Here is a 13,792-nt window from a genome sequence, read left to right as displayed (position 1 = left end):
CACTTCTGTTACACAGTAAACCAATGGAGGCGGGACTATGGCCCAGGCTCAGACTGGATACGGAAAGCTGGATCCGGTCCAGACCGGAAATGACCGGATACAGTTAGGGGGGCGGGCCTAAAGAGCCAGAATCAGCGAAAATCTGCGCTATAATACTTTTAATCCTTTCATAATGATTAAAGCTAATTAAACTTTGCGGGCTCTACGGGCATGGCAGCGCGGTACAGCGGGAAATCTACGGTCTCTACGGGGATCGCGAGGTATGAGTTAACAATGGTTATTGGAATTTTTTAATTATTGCTAGATAAGTGGTCTTTTTTTTTAACACACTGTTGTTATCGAACCGGTACTTGGTATCGACTGCAGGCGTTGACACTAAGGGTTGCCCACCTAAATAAAACTTCGGGCAAGTGGCGTTTGCTTTTTTGAGAGGGGGACGCAACATCTATAAACGCGCCAGATATCTGTCTTAACACCTGAACGTGGCCAGAATGTAAAATAAGAGCACTGTTTACCTATAATGTGCTGTTTTCACCTTTGCTACACTTAAAAATATAAAATAGCAAGTGTGTCATAGCTATGTACTGTAGGTATTTGGCATAACAATTGAGATATGACATTTTTATTTGAGGTAATCACAATTATTTAGCAAAATCATATTTTGTGGAAAGACGTGAGATGACAAATTCTGAACAGAACTGGTATCTTTTTTTTATTGGCCAGTTGTTGAGTTTGTGTCTGACCACCATCAATAAAGGTGACAATTGACAAAAGTAACAAATATCATTAAATAGCATTAAAACAATCATTCATTAGTGTGCAATAAGTGTTAAATGGCTGTATATTATGAATCAAGGTGGAGGGGCCTTAATTATTTTATACTTTAGCTTTTTAAAATTAGCAGATACACAAGCTCACAGCGCAGCACCGAGTGCCGCGCTGTGAGCTTGTACAGTAGATCTGCTATTTTTGAAATTCGTGAAAATGTGTGCAAATCTTTTTGAATATATCTATTTTTTAAGCGAACATATGTAACTCTTAAATTTTGCTTCTGGGGGGGGTCCCTGGAACTAAATATTTTGAGATGGGGGTCCGTGGTCAAATACATATCATTGTGGTGGTCCTTCACACCACTGACATGGAAACTTTTTCAAAAGAAAAGAAAAACTTGCAAAAACGTTCATGATTTTTCAAAAATATCAGTTCTACAAGCTGCTGTGACCTTGTAGATCTGCTATTTTTGGAGCTGTGTGCAGCTCCCTATACGTGGCTGTGTGGGTCTGTGTGTGTCTGTGTGTCTGTCTGTGTGTCTGTGTGTATGTAGCCTGACTTCGGCGCGTAACTAGTGCCGCACCATTTACGCCACTCGCGCAATATATACATCAAAATGTGCGGCTCGGCCGGGAATGGTGTTCTATTACCTTTCGTTCCGATCCGCCTTACCATGCCGACGTAATCGGCAAAAAACGACGCTTAATTGTCCCCATTGACTTATAATGGGACAATGCAAGAAATCACTTTCAAGTATTTTTCTCTCGTAAACCATAGGAGCTACAGTTTCAAACCTCGGAGAGGAGATTCATAATGATTTTAAGAATGAATCGAAAAATAAAATTCTTTTTTCCCTGGATTCCTTGGGTCAAGACGCATCTCCCCATATAGGCCACGCCCATTTGCGCCAGGATAGATTTTCCGCCATCTTGAATTTTCTCCAAAACACACCTTTTGCTCCTTTTCCTACATATTTTCTTCAAATGTCACAAAAATCGGTACACATGATCTACACACACACACACACACACACACACACACACACACACACACACACACACACACACACACACAGCTCCACTTCACACGGGTGTGATTTTTCAACAGTTAAAGCACAAAATGTGAGTGAATCCTTGTAGTTTTTGTACCCAGGGCCCATAATTTGGTGTGACACCCCTGCCTGCTCCTCCTCTCCTGCAGGTGTTCAACTTTGACCCCGGGGCCGTGGTCAGGCAGAGGACGGCCGAGGACGCCCGCGCCGACGCCGACGTCACCAAGCTGTGCATCCACAAGAGGAAGATCATAGCCGTGGCGACCCTGCACAAGAGCATGGAGTCCCAGCTTCCAGCTGCTGCTGCTGCCACTGGTATGACATTGTGCTTTTTCCTCTCTCTCTCTGTCTCTCTGTTTACCCCATCTGGAATCTGGAAATGTCAAATGTCATTTTTTGAAAACCCATGGTACTAACCATGATGCATAATACATACTTTCACTTGTGTTTGGTGCATTTTGATGCCAATACTTTTACTCAAGAACTTCATTTTTCGATAAGTATTTGTTGAACGCGATCTCTGTTCTAACTCTGGCATATCTTATTGGATGTCTTCCTGTCTTGACATCTGTTCCTCCAGATGTATAGATTGATAGACAGCACAAAGCAATGGATTGGATAAAAAGATTAGAACATTTTTGATTAGATAATAATAAAAAGATATTAAATAAATCAGAAACAGATGTCAACAAGTGTGTGGAAACGTGCCGAATATGGAAGTAATGCGACGTCAGGTTTTATTCTGTCTTCAGAGTCTGTGTCTCGTTCCCGGTCTTTGTTTTAGACTTTTTGTCTCCCGTTTCTGACATTGAATTTGGTTGGTGGGTTCTACAGGTGGCGGCCACGGGGGGTCCCACGCGGGGTCCCTGAACCATCAAGCAATAAGGAATGAAATGCACAACGGTCTGTCCAACTGTGTCACTCCTGACGGTAACAGTTCATACAAAATGACCATGTCTGGTCAACAGCAGCACTACCAGCACGACCTGGGCTCTCCCCCTCAGAGGGACCCGTACGCAGCAGCGGCGGTGGCGGCTCAGAGCAGGTCGAGGCTCGGCGCCGCCGCCCGGAGGTCCCCGTTCAGCGGCCGCCACGGCAGCTTGCTCAGCCCCCCGTCGTCCGCCTCGCGGGGCTCGCAGCGTTGCGGCGACGGGACGCCGTCTCCCAGGCCCGACTCCCTGAGGAGCCCCGACCCCTCCTCCGTCCTGGCTTTCCACAGGGCCCTGAGTCCAGGCTCGGGTCACGTGAACGGCGAGCGCTTTACCCCTCTCTCGCCGCCCGGCATCATGGTCCACGGCTCTCCTTCGGGCACCCAGCCGCCTTGTGCCCTGACCGCCAGGTCTAGCGTCTCCCTGTCGCCTTCGCTCCACACCAAAAGCCCCGGCAGGCGGAAGTCTCCCTGCAACTTCAACACACAAATCGTAGACTATCAGCAAAAAGCTTCGTCCGTCTGCCACGCACAGCAGCAGCAGCACCCGCCCCTGTCTCAGCTTCCCTCCTGTGTCATACAGAAGAAGCAGGTCACCACCTCGGAGAAGGACCCTCTGGGCATCCTCGACCCCATCCCCAGCAAGAGCCACGTTCTGGACCAAATTGCCGTGCCGCCGCCGCCGTCCCACATCCAATTCAACGCCCAGCCTCAGGTGCCATCTGTGAATGTAAACTTCCCTCCTGCGATCGTCCCGTTGCCTAGCAACCTCCCCTTGCCCACGGCTAAGCCTGGAACGGCGGGCCACGGCCTGAGGCTTCAGCACGTCAACCCCTCCTCCGTCTCGCCCTCGCCCATCACGTCTCCGGTGCACCTGGCACACGGCCCTGCTCTCGCCAGGGCGGAGGAGGCGTCCCAACACTCGCACGCCTCCGTCTCCTTCGCTCAACACGGGAGTGCTCTGGCCGCGGGCCCCAGGCTCCATTCTCGCTCTCCGCGGCCCTCCGTGCCGCTGCATCACCTGAAGGAGCCTGCCGTCCACCTGCGAGGGGGGGTGAGCAGGAACCTGGACTCCATGCGCCCCCCGCCGGGCCCCCCCGGGTCCGACGGCGTCGGTCAGAACAGCCTGTCGTCGCGGGGCGTGGCCTCCCACCAACAGCTGCTCAACCCGCAGAACCCCTCATTCCCGGCCAGCAGTCTGCTGTCGGCCGCAGCCAAAGCACAGCTAGTCAATCAAAACAAACTGACCAACGACTCGGTGCCGGGAGGAGCGGAGGGCCTGGGCCCCCCGGGGCTGATGGAGGGCCTGGGCCCCCCGGGGCTGATGGGCGGCGGGGAACAGCAGATGTACATGGAGGGCGGCGGCGGCTACGGCGGCATCTCCGCTCCCGGACCGACCGCTCGAAGCGAAGGCCAGAGCGGACGGGCGGCGCTCCGAGACAAACTGATGTCCCAGCAGAGGGAGGCGGCTCTGCGGAAGAGGAAACACCCCGACGACGCCGGAGGTAAGGCCTGTCGCAGTTATTACGTAATAATCGCCGCAATCGTAATTATTTGAGATAATCGCAAATTATTTTGCATAATCGCTATAATTGTTTCCATGTTGAAAAATGCGAGATATAGCAGATCTTACAAAGAGCTTTCAATGCGTCGTAAGCTTGTAGATCAGCTATTTCCGCTATTTTCAAGAATACCGTTCAGGCCAAAGGTGGTACTGCAGCTGAAAATGCTCTGAGAGCCATTCAAAAATGAGAGAGGCTCTCTATTCAGGAGTGGTAATTTAGCCTCAAACCTTTTGAAAAACTTTTTGGGGACATAAACAATATGGCATAAATACTTTTTAAATGCATGGTGTATCACCTTTAAATATGTCAGTAATCTGCCCTTTGCAGTTTGTGATTATGAAGCCTAAATGGCAAACAGAAATGAAGTATGTATTCATATGTTCGTGTTTGTGTGTGACAATTAATCGTCGATTTTAAATCTGTAATGGTGACAGCTCTAGTCGGAGGAGGAGGCGACGGCCCTTTCAACATGAGCGCCCAGCGGGTCGGCGTGGCTTCCAAACCCTCCTCCTCTCGATACCCGGAGCCCATGAAGAGGATGATGCAGCAGGGAGGGGGCAGCACCCCCATGGCCCACCTGCTGCAGTCCATGAGCCACCAGAGTGCCCAGAACGGCCTGAGCCACGCAGGTCAGCAGGGGTGTAAAGCAGTGGTTCTCAACCTGTGGGTCAGGACCCCCCCAAATTATTTTGGGAGGTCCTCACTCCCCAGATGATTAACTTAATGTGCAACATTGTTTTCTCACTCAGCAGTAAACAAACCAACAGAGTTTAAGTGTATAGACCGAGGTTATCTACACATTTCTCAAGTGACAATTAAGGACTTTTTAATACCTCTAAAATGACAAATTAAACATTGGCCAAATTGTCAAATATTAGAGGCTGAAATTGTGAAAAAGGCTGATCTACAGTACATGCTCACAACACTGCGAGGCGTTGTGATCATGTAGATCTACTATTTTCACAATAGAACATTGTTATACAAAATGTAATTCCTCAACTCTTAGTGCTCGTAGGGTGGGGGGGGGGGGGTCCCTAGTAAAAATATGATTATTTTGGGGTTGCGGCCCGTAAAGGTTGAGAACCACTAGTGTAAAGTAACTAAGTACATTTACTTGAGTACTGTACTTGACCGTTCCACGTTTCCAATGCATTTCAATGAGAATGGAGCATTTTTTTTTTGTTCTCATTGAAATGCATTGGCGGAATGGGGAATCCACTCTCATAGGTACCGGTACTTTGGTGTGGAGTATTTCCAATACTTTTACTTCTACTCCACTCCACCTCGGTCTCTGATCCAAATATTGTACTTTTACTCGACTGCATTTACTCGAAAACTTGAGTTACTTGTTACTTTGCAGATTGATTATTATTACAAAAAAACATACATTAATTTGAAAAATAGCCATAGATCTGCTATTTTCAAAAGATTTGTATACATTTGAAAACTTGAAATTCTGCAGTACTTTTACTTTTGGTACTCTTAAGTACGTATCGATGCCTGTACTCAAGTACATTTTGAATTATGGACTTTTACTTGTAACAGTGTTTTTACATTGCAGTATTGATACTTTTACCCAAGTAAAAACATTCATCCGAGTACATTTTCCACCATTGCAGGTCACCACCACCACCACCACCACCACCACCACAGCGCCGTCAGATCGGGCAAATCTCCTTTCTTCGAAGAAAGCGTTCCTCCTCCTCCGATGTCGACGCTGCAGCAGAGCGGCGTCGCCCCGCCGCCGCCATCCCATCAGCTCCACCACGGCAGAGTGGACGTCCCCGCCGGCTTCCAGGACCTCAGCAATAAACGCACCCTGAATCCGGGCGCTCCTCCTCCTCCTCCTCCTCCTCCTCCTCCTCCGCTAAGCATGGATCAGTTCACAGACCCCTTGAGTCAAATGTACGAGCCCGGTTTCGGCGGGGGCAGCGCGGGGGCTGCCGCCGCGGGCTTCGGCGGACACAACAAGGCCATCATGGGACCCATGGACGGCCTTAACCCTCAGCGGCAGCAGCAGCACCAGCTGGGACCTTACTCCAAAGCCTTCCAGGGGAACCCCCCTTTCAGAGAGAGGGTGGTGTCCAATGGTGGTTTCTATACCTTCTCTGAATCAGGTAATCCATCACCACCACCCCACCATGGAGGTTACCTTTTTAGGTTTAGTTTTCTTTTTGTTTGTTCGTTTGTTTGTTTTTCTTTATGTCATGTCAGTCGAGCATTTTAACGTTAGCGATATTAAAGGACAACTTTGTTTTTTTACAACAAGGGTTCATATTTTAGATTGTAATAAGAGAAAAGAAAAAGTGAGTGTTAAAATGTTGTCATTTGCTTCGTTCTATTGTTTTATCGTGTTTACCGTGCTAAAATGTGGGGCATGCGTACGCATCGGGGCATGCGTACAAGTGGTTAAATATGTCTTTTTAGACACAATAAGCCAGCAGTTTCTTTATTGCTATTTACAGTAACACTTCTAGCCCCCATTAGTCACATCCAACCATGAAAGGTTGCGTTGTATCTTGGGAATTGGCTTATTCTGTGTAAAATGACATATTTAGCCACTCGTACGCATGCCCCCAACCACTGAAATAAGAATCTCTAAAACAATAGAAAGAAGTAAATGAAATAATTTTAACACTCATCTTTTATATTATTTAATTCCAATCTATAATATGAAACCTTGTTGTAAAAAACTAAAGTTGTCCTTTAAATGTGTTGTTGTTTTTTTTCCCGCCATGTGGATGCAAATATACTGAAACTATATACATCTTGGCCAAATGAAGGTCACTATTTTTTTTTTTTTTTTTTTATTATCATTTTTCATCTATGCCAGGTGAATTACGGGAAAACTTGTTTTCATGTCATTTGATATTTTGCATGTAATCAATTGATTACATTACTGATCCTGTCCATTCCAAGTCTGGACATCACAAACAGGGCTATCTGGCATCGACACATGCTTTTTATCGTTGCTGTCAGGCAGAAACCTCTTATCTCCATATATATATATATTTTTTTTTAAATTAACATCCTACTTTCTCATAATACGGCGTCACGCAAAAGCAATCTAAAGTAGCAGATCCACAAGCTCGAAGCACGACGCGAAGCGATGCAGTTTGAGCTTGCAGATCTGCTACTTTCGATGCTTTTGAGTTTGAATCCTGAAAAGTTACAGTTTTGGACATATGAGGTTTCCACCCGACGGAGACGATATATATTCTTGAAACAAAGATGACGTCATCATTGTCACCGTTTCAAAGTGTATGTGCATTGTTTAGTTTTTTTCCCCCCCCCCAACTAATTTACATATTTTATTTTTACATTTTTCAGTACTTATAATGGCCTACCGTATATTCTATCCAATCTCACATCTTAATTTTTTTATTTTATTATGATTTTCTTTTATTAAAGACCATATTGGTGATGTAGGCCATCAGACTAAACGGTGTGCCGCTTGATTCAAAGAACAAGCTAGTTACCAATAACTAAGTTTCTAGTCTCTTAAGTAACACTAATGTAATAATAGCATTGCAATAACGCAAGGCATTCTTTTACATTTATTCTATTGTTGGCCAGCAGAGATTCTAGTGGTTGCAGAAGCTCTTCTCGTGGTCCATGCACCTACCTAGGTTTTATCCCAGGGTGACATTCCCCTGCACGGAGGCCGAACATAAAAGCAAACAGCCATGTGTCACTAGTGGAGGTGTCAGGTGGCTAAACTCTTTGGCTGACCTTCCCTTAAGTGTCCTCTGAGCAGAGCTATCTTTAATTAACCTCCATTCTTCGAGAGGTGGGAACCGGGGAAAGGCTGGGGGTTGAATGGGAGGTCACACTCTATATAAGAGAACCCCACCGGCTCTGGTAAACAAGTTGACATGTTTTATTGATCCAAACGCTGCCGCTCGGAGGCTTGACTCTAATGTTCTTTAGCTGGTTGGGAGGTTGACCGGGATATAGCGCTTCGCCACCAAGATGAATACAATCATCACTTGTGACAAATAATTTACAATGTAGCGATAACCAAGGTCGGCAAGGTCTCTTTCTGTATTCATAGCAATGCTTTGTAAATCAGTCGGGGACTCAAGTTGTTGATGTATAGAAATCTCACCATTTTATTATATCACACTACAGTAGGTTTGTTTTTTGCTATTATGACTGTTTTTGTGTACAATTGTAATGCTATTAATTAATGTCAAGTATTTATTGAGAACAGATTGGCTACCCCCGGACAAAGCAAAAGATCCCTTAACAGTGCCAAGTTTGATTCACACACACATTCCTCAACGTAGGCTGCATTTCTGTCTCAATACAGGAGCGCCACACAAATGATCACATTCACTTCGGTCCAAGCTCTGGATTCAGCACATGTCGCCCGAACCCCCCAGTTAGCGGATCATGGTGGCCACTTTGTTTGAGGTTTGTCATCTGCTTTTGTAAACGAATCTTTGATAGCAGCAAAGCTCACGATCTTCCCCTCTTTATCACACTGACTGCTTCTTGATGTTGATTGCTATTGGCCACTTCTCCTGTCCCACACTGGCCTAGATGCTGTATTTGAAAGGTAAGCTCTGGAAACACCTTGTGGATGAGAGTTACAATAGGCTTGTTTTGAAAGTTGCCCAACGAGCCACTGCTGGGAGTTCCAGTTTTATAATTTTATTTGTTTTAGAAAATGACAATTTGTATTCAGTCTCATATTATTACATGAGTTTTTTTTTACATTTGATTTCTTTACCCATCCTTTCATTCAACTGCATTTGTTTTAGTCTTTAATTTGTTTCTAACTCTCTTCTACTCGCAAACGATTCTTCTAGCTTGTAAATGTAGAATGTCCTGTTTTCTTCAACAGTTAAGATACAAAAGCTCTTCGCGCTTCCACGTTGTGCAGGTTTGTATTTGCCCAAAAGTCTAGGTAGGCTTCTGTTCACTGTTCCTGCTCTCTCCTTCTATACCCGTGGTTCTCAAACCTTGTTGTGCCAAGGACCCCTAAATTGATATGTATTTGGCCCCCGGACCCCTGTCTCAAATATATTTTGTGCCAGGGACCTCCAGAAGCAAAGCTTTTAGTTCAAACCTTGCTTTAAAACGTATATGAACAGTAAGATACAGTATATTAAAAGATTTGCACAAACCTTTTACAATTTAACTCATTCTGAGCCCAGGACATTAACGGATTAGGGGGTCCAGAGTGCCCCCTCCCGGCCCCATTAACGGCCGCTGTCTTATTTTGAAGGCCAGAAGTCTAGACCGGAAGTACTTCCGGTCTGACGTCATCGGATCGTGCGCCGGAACCGATGCTTGTCCACGTGGAGTTGTGTAATGGCCGACCGGGAGCTTTTATAACTGTGTAAAATAAGCGAGCATCTGCCTCCATCCTAGCTTCTAAAGTGTAGTTTTGAGATAATGGACATTAAAGATGAGATCGGCCGTCCACCTCAATGTTATGGGATGACTATTGTGTGCTCGTGGAGCCGTGATGATGACAAATCAGCGCGGATTTCGTCTCCGGAGCGTCGGCCATTGTACTAGGTATTTTTACTCGCCGTTACAGTAATATATTACTTTTCCCGCGACATCGCGTGGATGGCACTATAGATACTCTATTACTTTTCCCGCGACATCGCGGGGTTGGCTTTTAATGAGTTAAAAGAAAATAGCAGATCTACAAGCTCCCCAGCTCCCAAAGTGACTTCTATGAGCTTCTAGATCTGCTTTCTTTGAATAGGCAAAGGATATGGATGGAGAGATTTAAAACTATTGTGACGCTATATTAACTACTTTTGCTGGGGACCCCCTGGTACCCCAATTTGAGAACCAATGTTCTACAGCGATGCATTGACACACTGATTCTCCTCCTTATTGTATGAAAAATGGACCACAAAATTGGACCGTGATTAATCATCTCACACACCCATTTCTGGGCTTTTCTCCTCCTCTCTTTTGCATCTATCTATCTCAGTGGTTTTCATCCTTTTTCATATCAAGGTCCATTATTTATTCTGCATTTGAACCACGGACAACCATTTGATGAGATATACCGGTAGCCTCTCAAACCCAAAAAACTCACAATATTTTGTGTTTGTTTAGATAAAGATTTTGTCCACAATTCCATGCTGTGTTGATGTGGTACCATAGGAGAGATATTAACAGGCAAAATCTTCGATCAAAACAACCATTTTCTAATTGGGTAGACTTCGTGTAAATGAAGTAATGCAGATGTTTAACAATATTTTAACTCTCGAGAGCGTAAAATGAAACCAAATGGACCCGTACGGGTTTGATTTTCCACTCTCAAGAGTTAAAGATCTAAAAGGGTCCCATTTGTTTTACCAACTCTTCCATCATTTAGCCGGGGACCACCTGGAACCACCTCAAGGTTGAAAACCACTGATCTATCCCTCTCTCTCTCTCTTTCCCGTTGCGTGCTTCTCCACACCCCTCCTTACTCCTATGTCTCCCTCTATCTTCTGTTTTGTTCTCTTGCATGTCCGTAGGTGATGCTTGCTCTCTGAGCTCCAGTCTGAGGCATCATCGTGCGCAGGAAGAGAGAGTCCTGTCCCTGGTCAAGGCCAGCCAACGGCAGCAGCAGCAGCAGATGTCTGGACAGGGTGAGACGACGACGTCGTCCTCCTCGCTACAGAGCCGTGGCAGCCACCCAGCCTGTGGCTCTCACCCTGACATGGTCTCTTCCAACCACCACCCCATGGATAGACTCCTGCACAACTTCCAGGTCAGAGTGAAAGGCGTGTTTTAACCCATTTAGGCCTAGGATTATTGACTGCTTTAACTGTTGAAAAATAGCAGATATACAAGCTCACAGGTGCCGCGCTGCGAGCTTGTAGATCTGCTATTTTTTGAAAAAGTCGTGAAAATGTGTGCAAATCTTTGAATATGTTTATTTTTAAAGCGAACGTTTGTAACTCAAATTTTGCTTCTGGGGGGGGGGGGGGTCCCTGGAACTAAATATTTTGAGATGCGCGTCCGTTTCCAAATAAATATAATTTTGGGGGTCCTTCACATGAAAAGGTTTGAGAACCACTGACATAGTAGTCTCTCAAGAACAGACTAACTGAGCTCCAGTTAAGTGAAAAGGACCTTTTCTTTGACGATGGCTAGCCAGATTGCTGACATAGAAACATAGGTTTTTCAAGAAATCTTTGAAGGATTCAAAAGACACTTATAGAATCTAGTCAAAATTCTAATTTTCACGATTTTTCAAAAACAGCAACTTTTAGAAGTGGGGGGACGCCTCATAATGCACGTGCGTGCGCACATGCACGCATATCCACGTGCTAGTCTTATACCATTTGCTTAACTCATTGACTGCGATTTTGAAACCCTTCTAATGTTCCACACCGCCGGGATTTTGCTTACCTTTAATGTGGGCGAGTGCGTGCACATCGGGACAGTTCACGGATCGCGTTCGCTCTACGATCCAGCCGTGGTAAGCAACTAAAAACAGCAGCCCTCCATAGTCCATTGCGATCGTGTCGGCATGCCTCGTGTGTGTTGCGTAAATGAGGAAGTGAATGCGTTCTGAGACAGGATACAGGGGTTGGTTGTCCCGCCCCCTGTTTCCGGTCTGGGAACATCCGTTTCCGGTTTAGACTGGTTGTCCGGACTCTAGGTTAAAAAAAAAAAAATTTAAAACGGCGGATTGGAGATCATACTTTAATTGTTTTATATTGATTACAGCATATTGACAGCTCGTCATAGGTGGAACGGACACATTTACCGGTATATAGCTCGTCATACTTGTCATAGGCAGGAAATGAGTTAAAATATATAATGTTTAATCATTTATGCTTGAATGAGAGTGATTAGGCCCTAACATCTCACAGCACTTTATAAATAAATGAATGAGTTCTAGTACAGTCGGTTGATAAGCAGGAAGTTATCAATAATCAATATCGGTTTAAAAAAAACCATTGTGCATCTCACGGTGGTCTGGCGACCCCTCCACTGGCCCCCCCTCCCATTAGCCTAATAATAATACTTTTCTTTTTTTCGTCTGCTTCCCTGATGGCCCCTGAAAGGTGGGCTTCCCAGAGAGAGCACTGCATCCTCCCGGGACATCCTCCTTCGGTCGACCAGACCAAATGTCCCACCCTGGAATCCCGCCCGGATTCCGGGACGGCCAGTGGGAATATTCTGCCATCCACGGTGGTCCTCGCAACGGCAGAGAAGTAACCCATGCCGGCCAGTGGGCGGAGGCAGCGGGCATGATGAGCAAGGAAACCATGCCCTGCGTCGTCATGACACCCGACAGCAACAACAACGGCAGCGACGCCTTCATAGCGTCCGCCGCAGAAATGATGCCCAAAAAACTCTGTCACTCCGTCATCCAGGGTCCGCTCCGCCCCTACTGCGAGGAGTCGGCGTCGCCGCCGCGACCCCGAGCCAGGGCCGGCCGGCCCCGCAAAAAGCCCGAGCGGCCCAACAACGGCGTCTCGTCGGGCGCCGCGCCGGCGACGCCCGTCCGCTTGCGTTCGCCCAGGCGCTGCAACCCGAAAAAACAGTGGCTCAAAGACGCCTCCTCGGAGGTACCGCCGGATCACGATCCGTGGCAACAAGGAGGAGGAGGAGACCCTAGACTCCTGCAGTCTCCTGCCGGGTTGGGACCCCCGGACCTCAACGGAGACGGATACGCGGAGATGCTCCGGCGACGCGGCTTCTTGTCCCTCCACCAGGGTTGTCCCCCCGCCGTCGCCCCCCCTCCTCACTTCAACGGAATTGACTCCAATGGCTTGTTCGCCCACGTGAACGGAGGAGGAGGAGGAGGAGACGGCGTTCACTCCAGGAACGCACGCCAGTCCGCTGTGCCTCCTCCTCCTCCTCCTTCCCTGGGCTCCGAGGGAAGCAGAGGATCGGGGTTTGTTGCCGGTGACTACGTCGTCGGTCACTACAACGGCCATCTGAACGGTCAGCTCAACGGGAGCTACAACAACGGCCAGTGCAAAGTGAACCTCGGCGCTGTGGCCGACATGGCCGACAAGAAGCTGCTCCAGTACAAGCCCAGGTCACAGCATGCCAGAGAGCTGCTCTGGGCCCAGGCTCTGAGCCTGCACTCCTGGCCCAGCAGGCTGAAGGACGAGGGAGCAGCGTTCCTCCCTGCTGCGTCCCACGGTGCTCAAGGCAAGGTGAGAGCCACTGTTGGTTTTTGAAAGAAAGTTTTGATTTGGTTTTGGTCATAATCGTAATAATCTTTTAAATGTAATTCAGTTTTTTGTCTCGTTTTAGTCATCTGAAACGTTTTGGTTTTAGTCTAGTTTTAGTTGTCTAAATATCATACGGTTTTAGTCGACTAAATCTACGAAAATAGCTGATCTACAGCGCGACGTGTCGTGATCTGGTGAATCTGCCATTTTCAGAGTGCAACACCCGAGCGCAACCAAACATAAAATGACTTGTCTTTTAGTTCTACTGGATCTCTTCTCCACTAGACCCTCTCTAACATTTAAGTCTAGTTTTTATTTG

General features: G+C 46.8%; 1 protein-coding gene across 1 annotated transcript in view; it reads left to right on the top strand.

Annotated features, from left to right (window-relative positions):
- LOC308307672 (methyl-CpG-binding domain protein 5-like) overlaps positions 1-13,792 on the top strand; it is a gene marked incomplete at its 3' end in the record, with an annotated part of 42,508 nt that overhangs the window by 19,640 nt on the left and 9,076 nt on the right. The window contains exons 5-10 of the mRNA XM_080752938.1: positions 1,972-2,137; positions 2,657-4,255; positions 4,750-4,944; positions 5,935-6,503; positions 10,728-11,045; positions 12,352-13,455. Of these exons, the coding sequence (XP_080609064.1) occupies positions 1,972-2,137; positions 2,657-4,255; positions 4,750-4,944; positions 5,935-6,503; positions 10,728-11,045; positions 12,352-13,455 (3,951 nt within the window). The remainder of the gene's footprint in view (positions 1-1,971; positions 2,138-2,656; positions 4,256-4,749; positions 4,945-5,934; positions 6,504-10,727; positions 11,046-12,351; positions 13,456-13,792) is intronic.

Source organism: Nannobrachium achirus (assembly GCF_963921795.1).
Source record: "Nannobrachium achirus genome assembly, chromosome: 22".
NCBI lineage: Eukaryota > Metazoa > Chordata > Actinopteri > Myctophiformes > Myctophidae > Nannobrachium > Nannobrachium achirus.
Note: the sequence above shows the minus strand (reverse complement) of the source record. Positions and strands in the feature narration are given on the sequence as shown.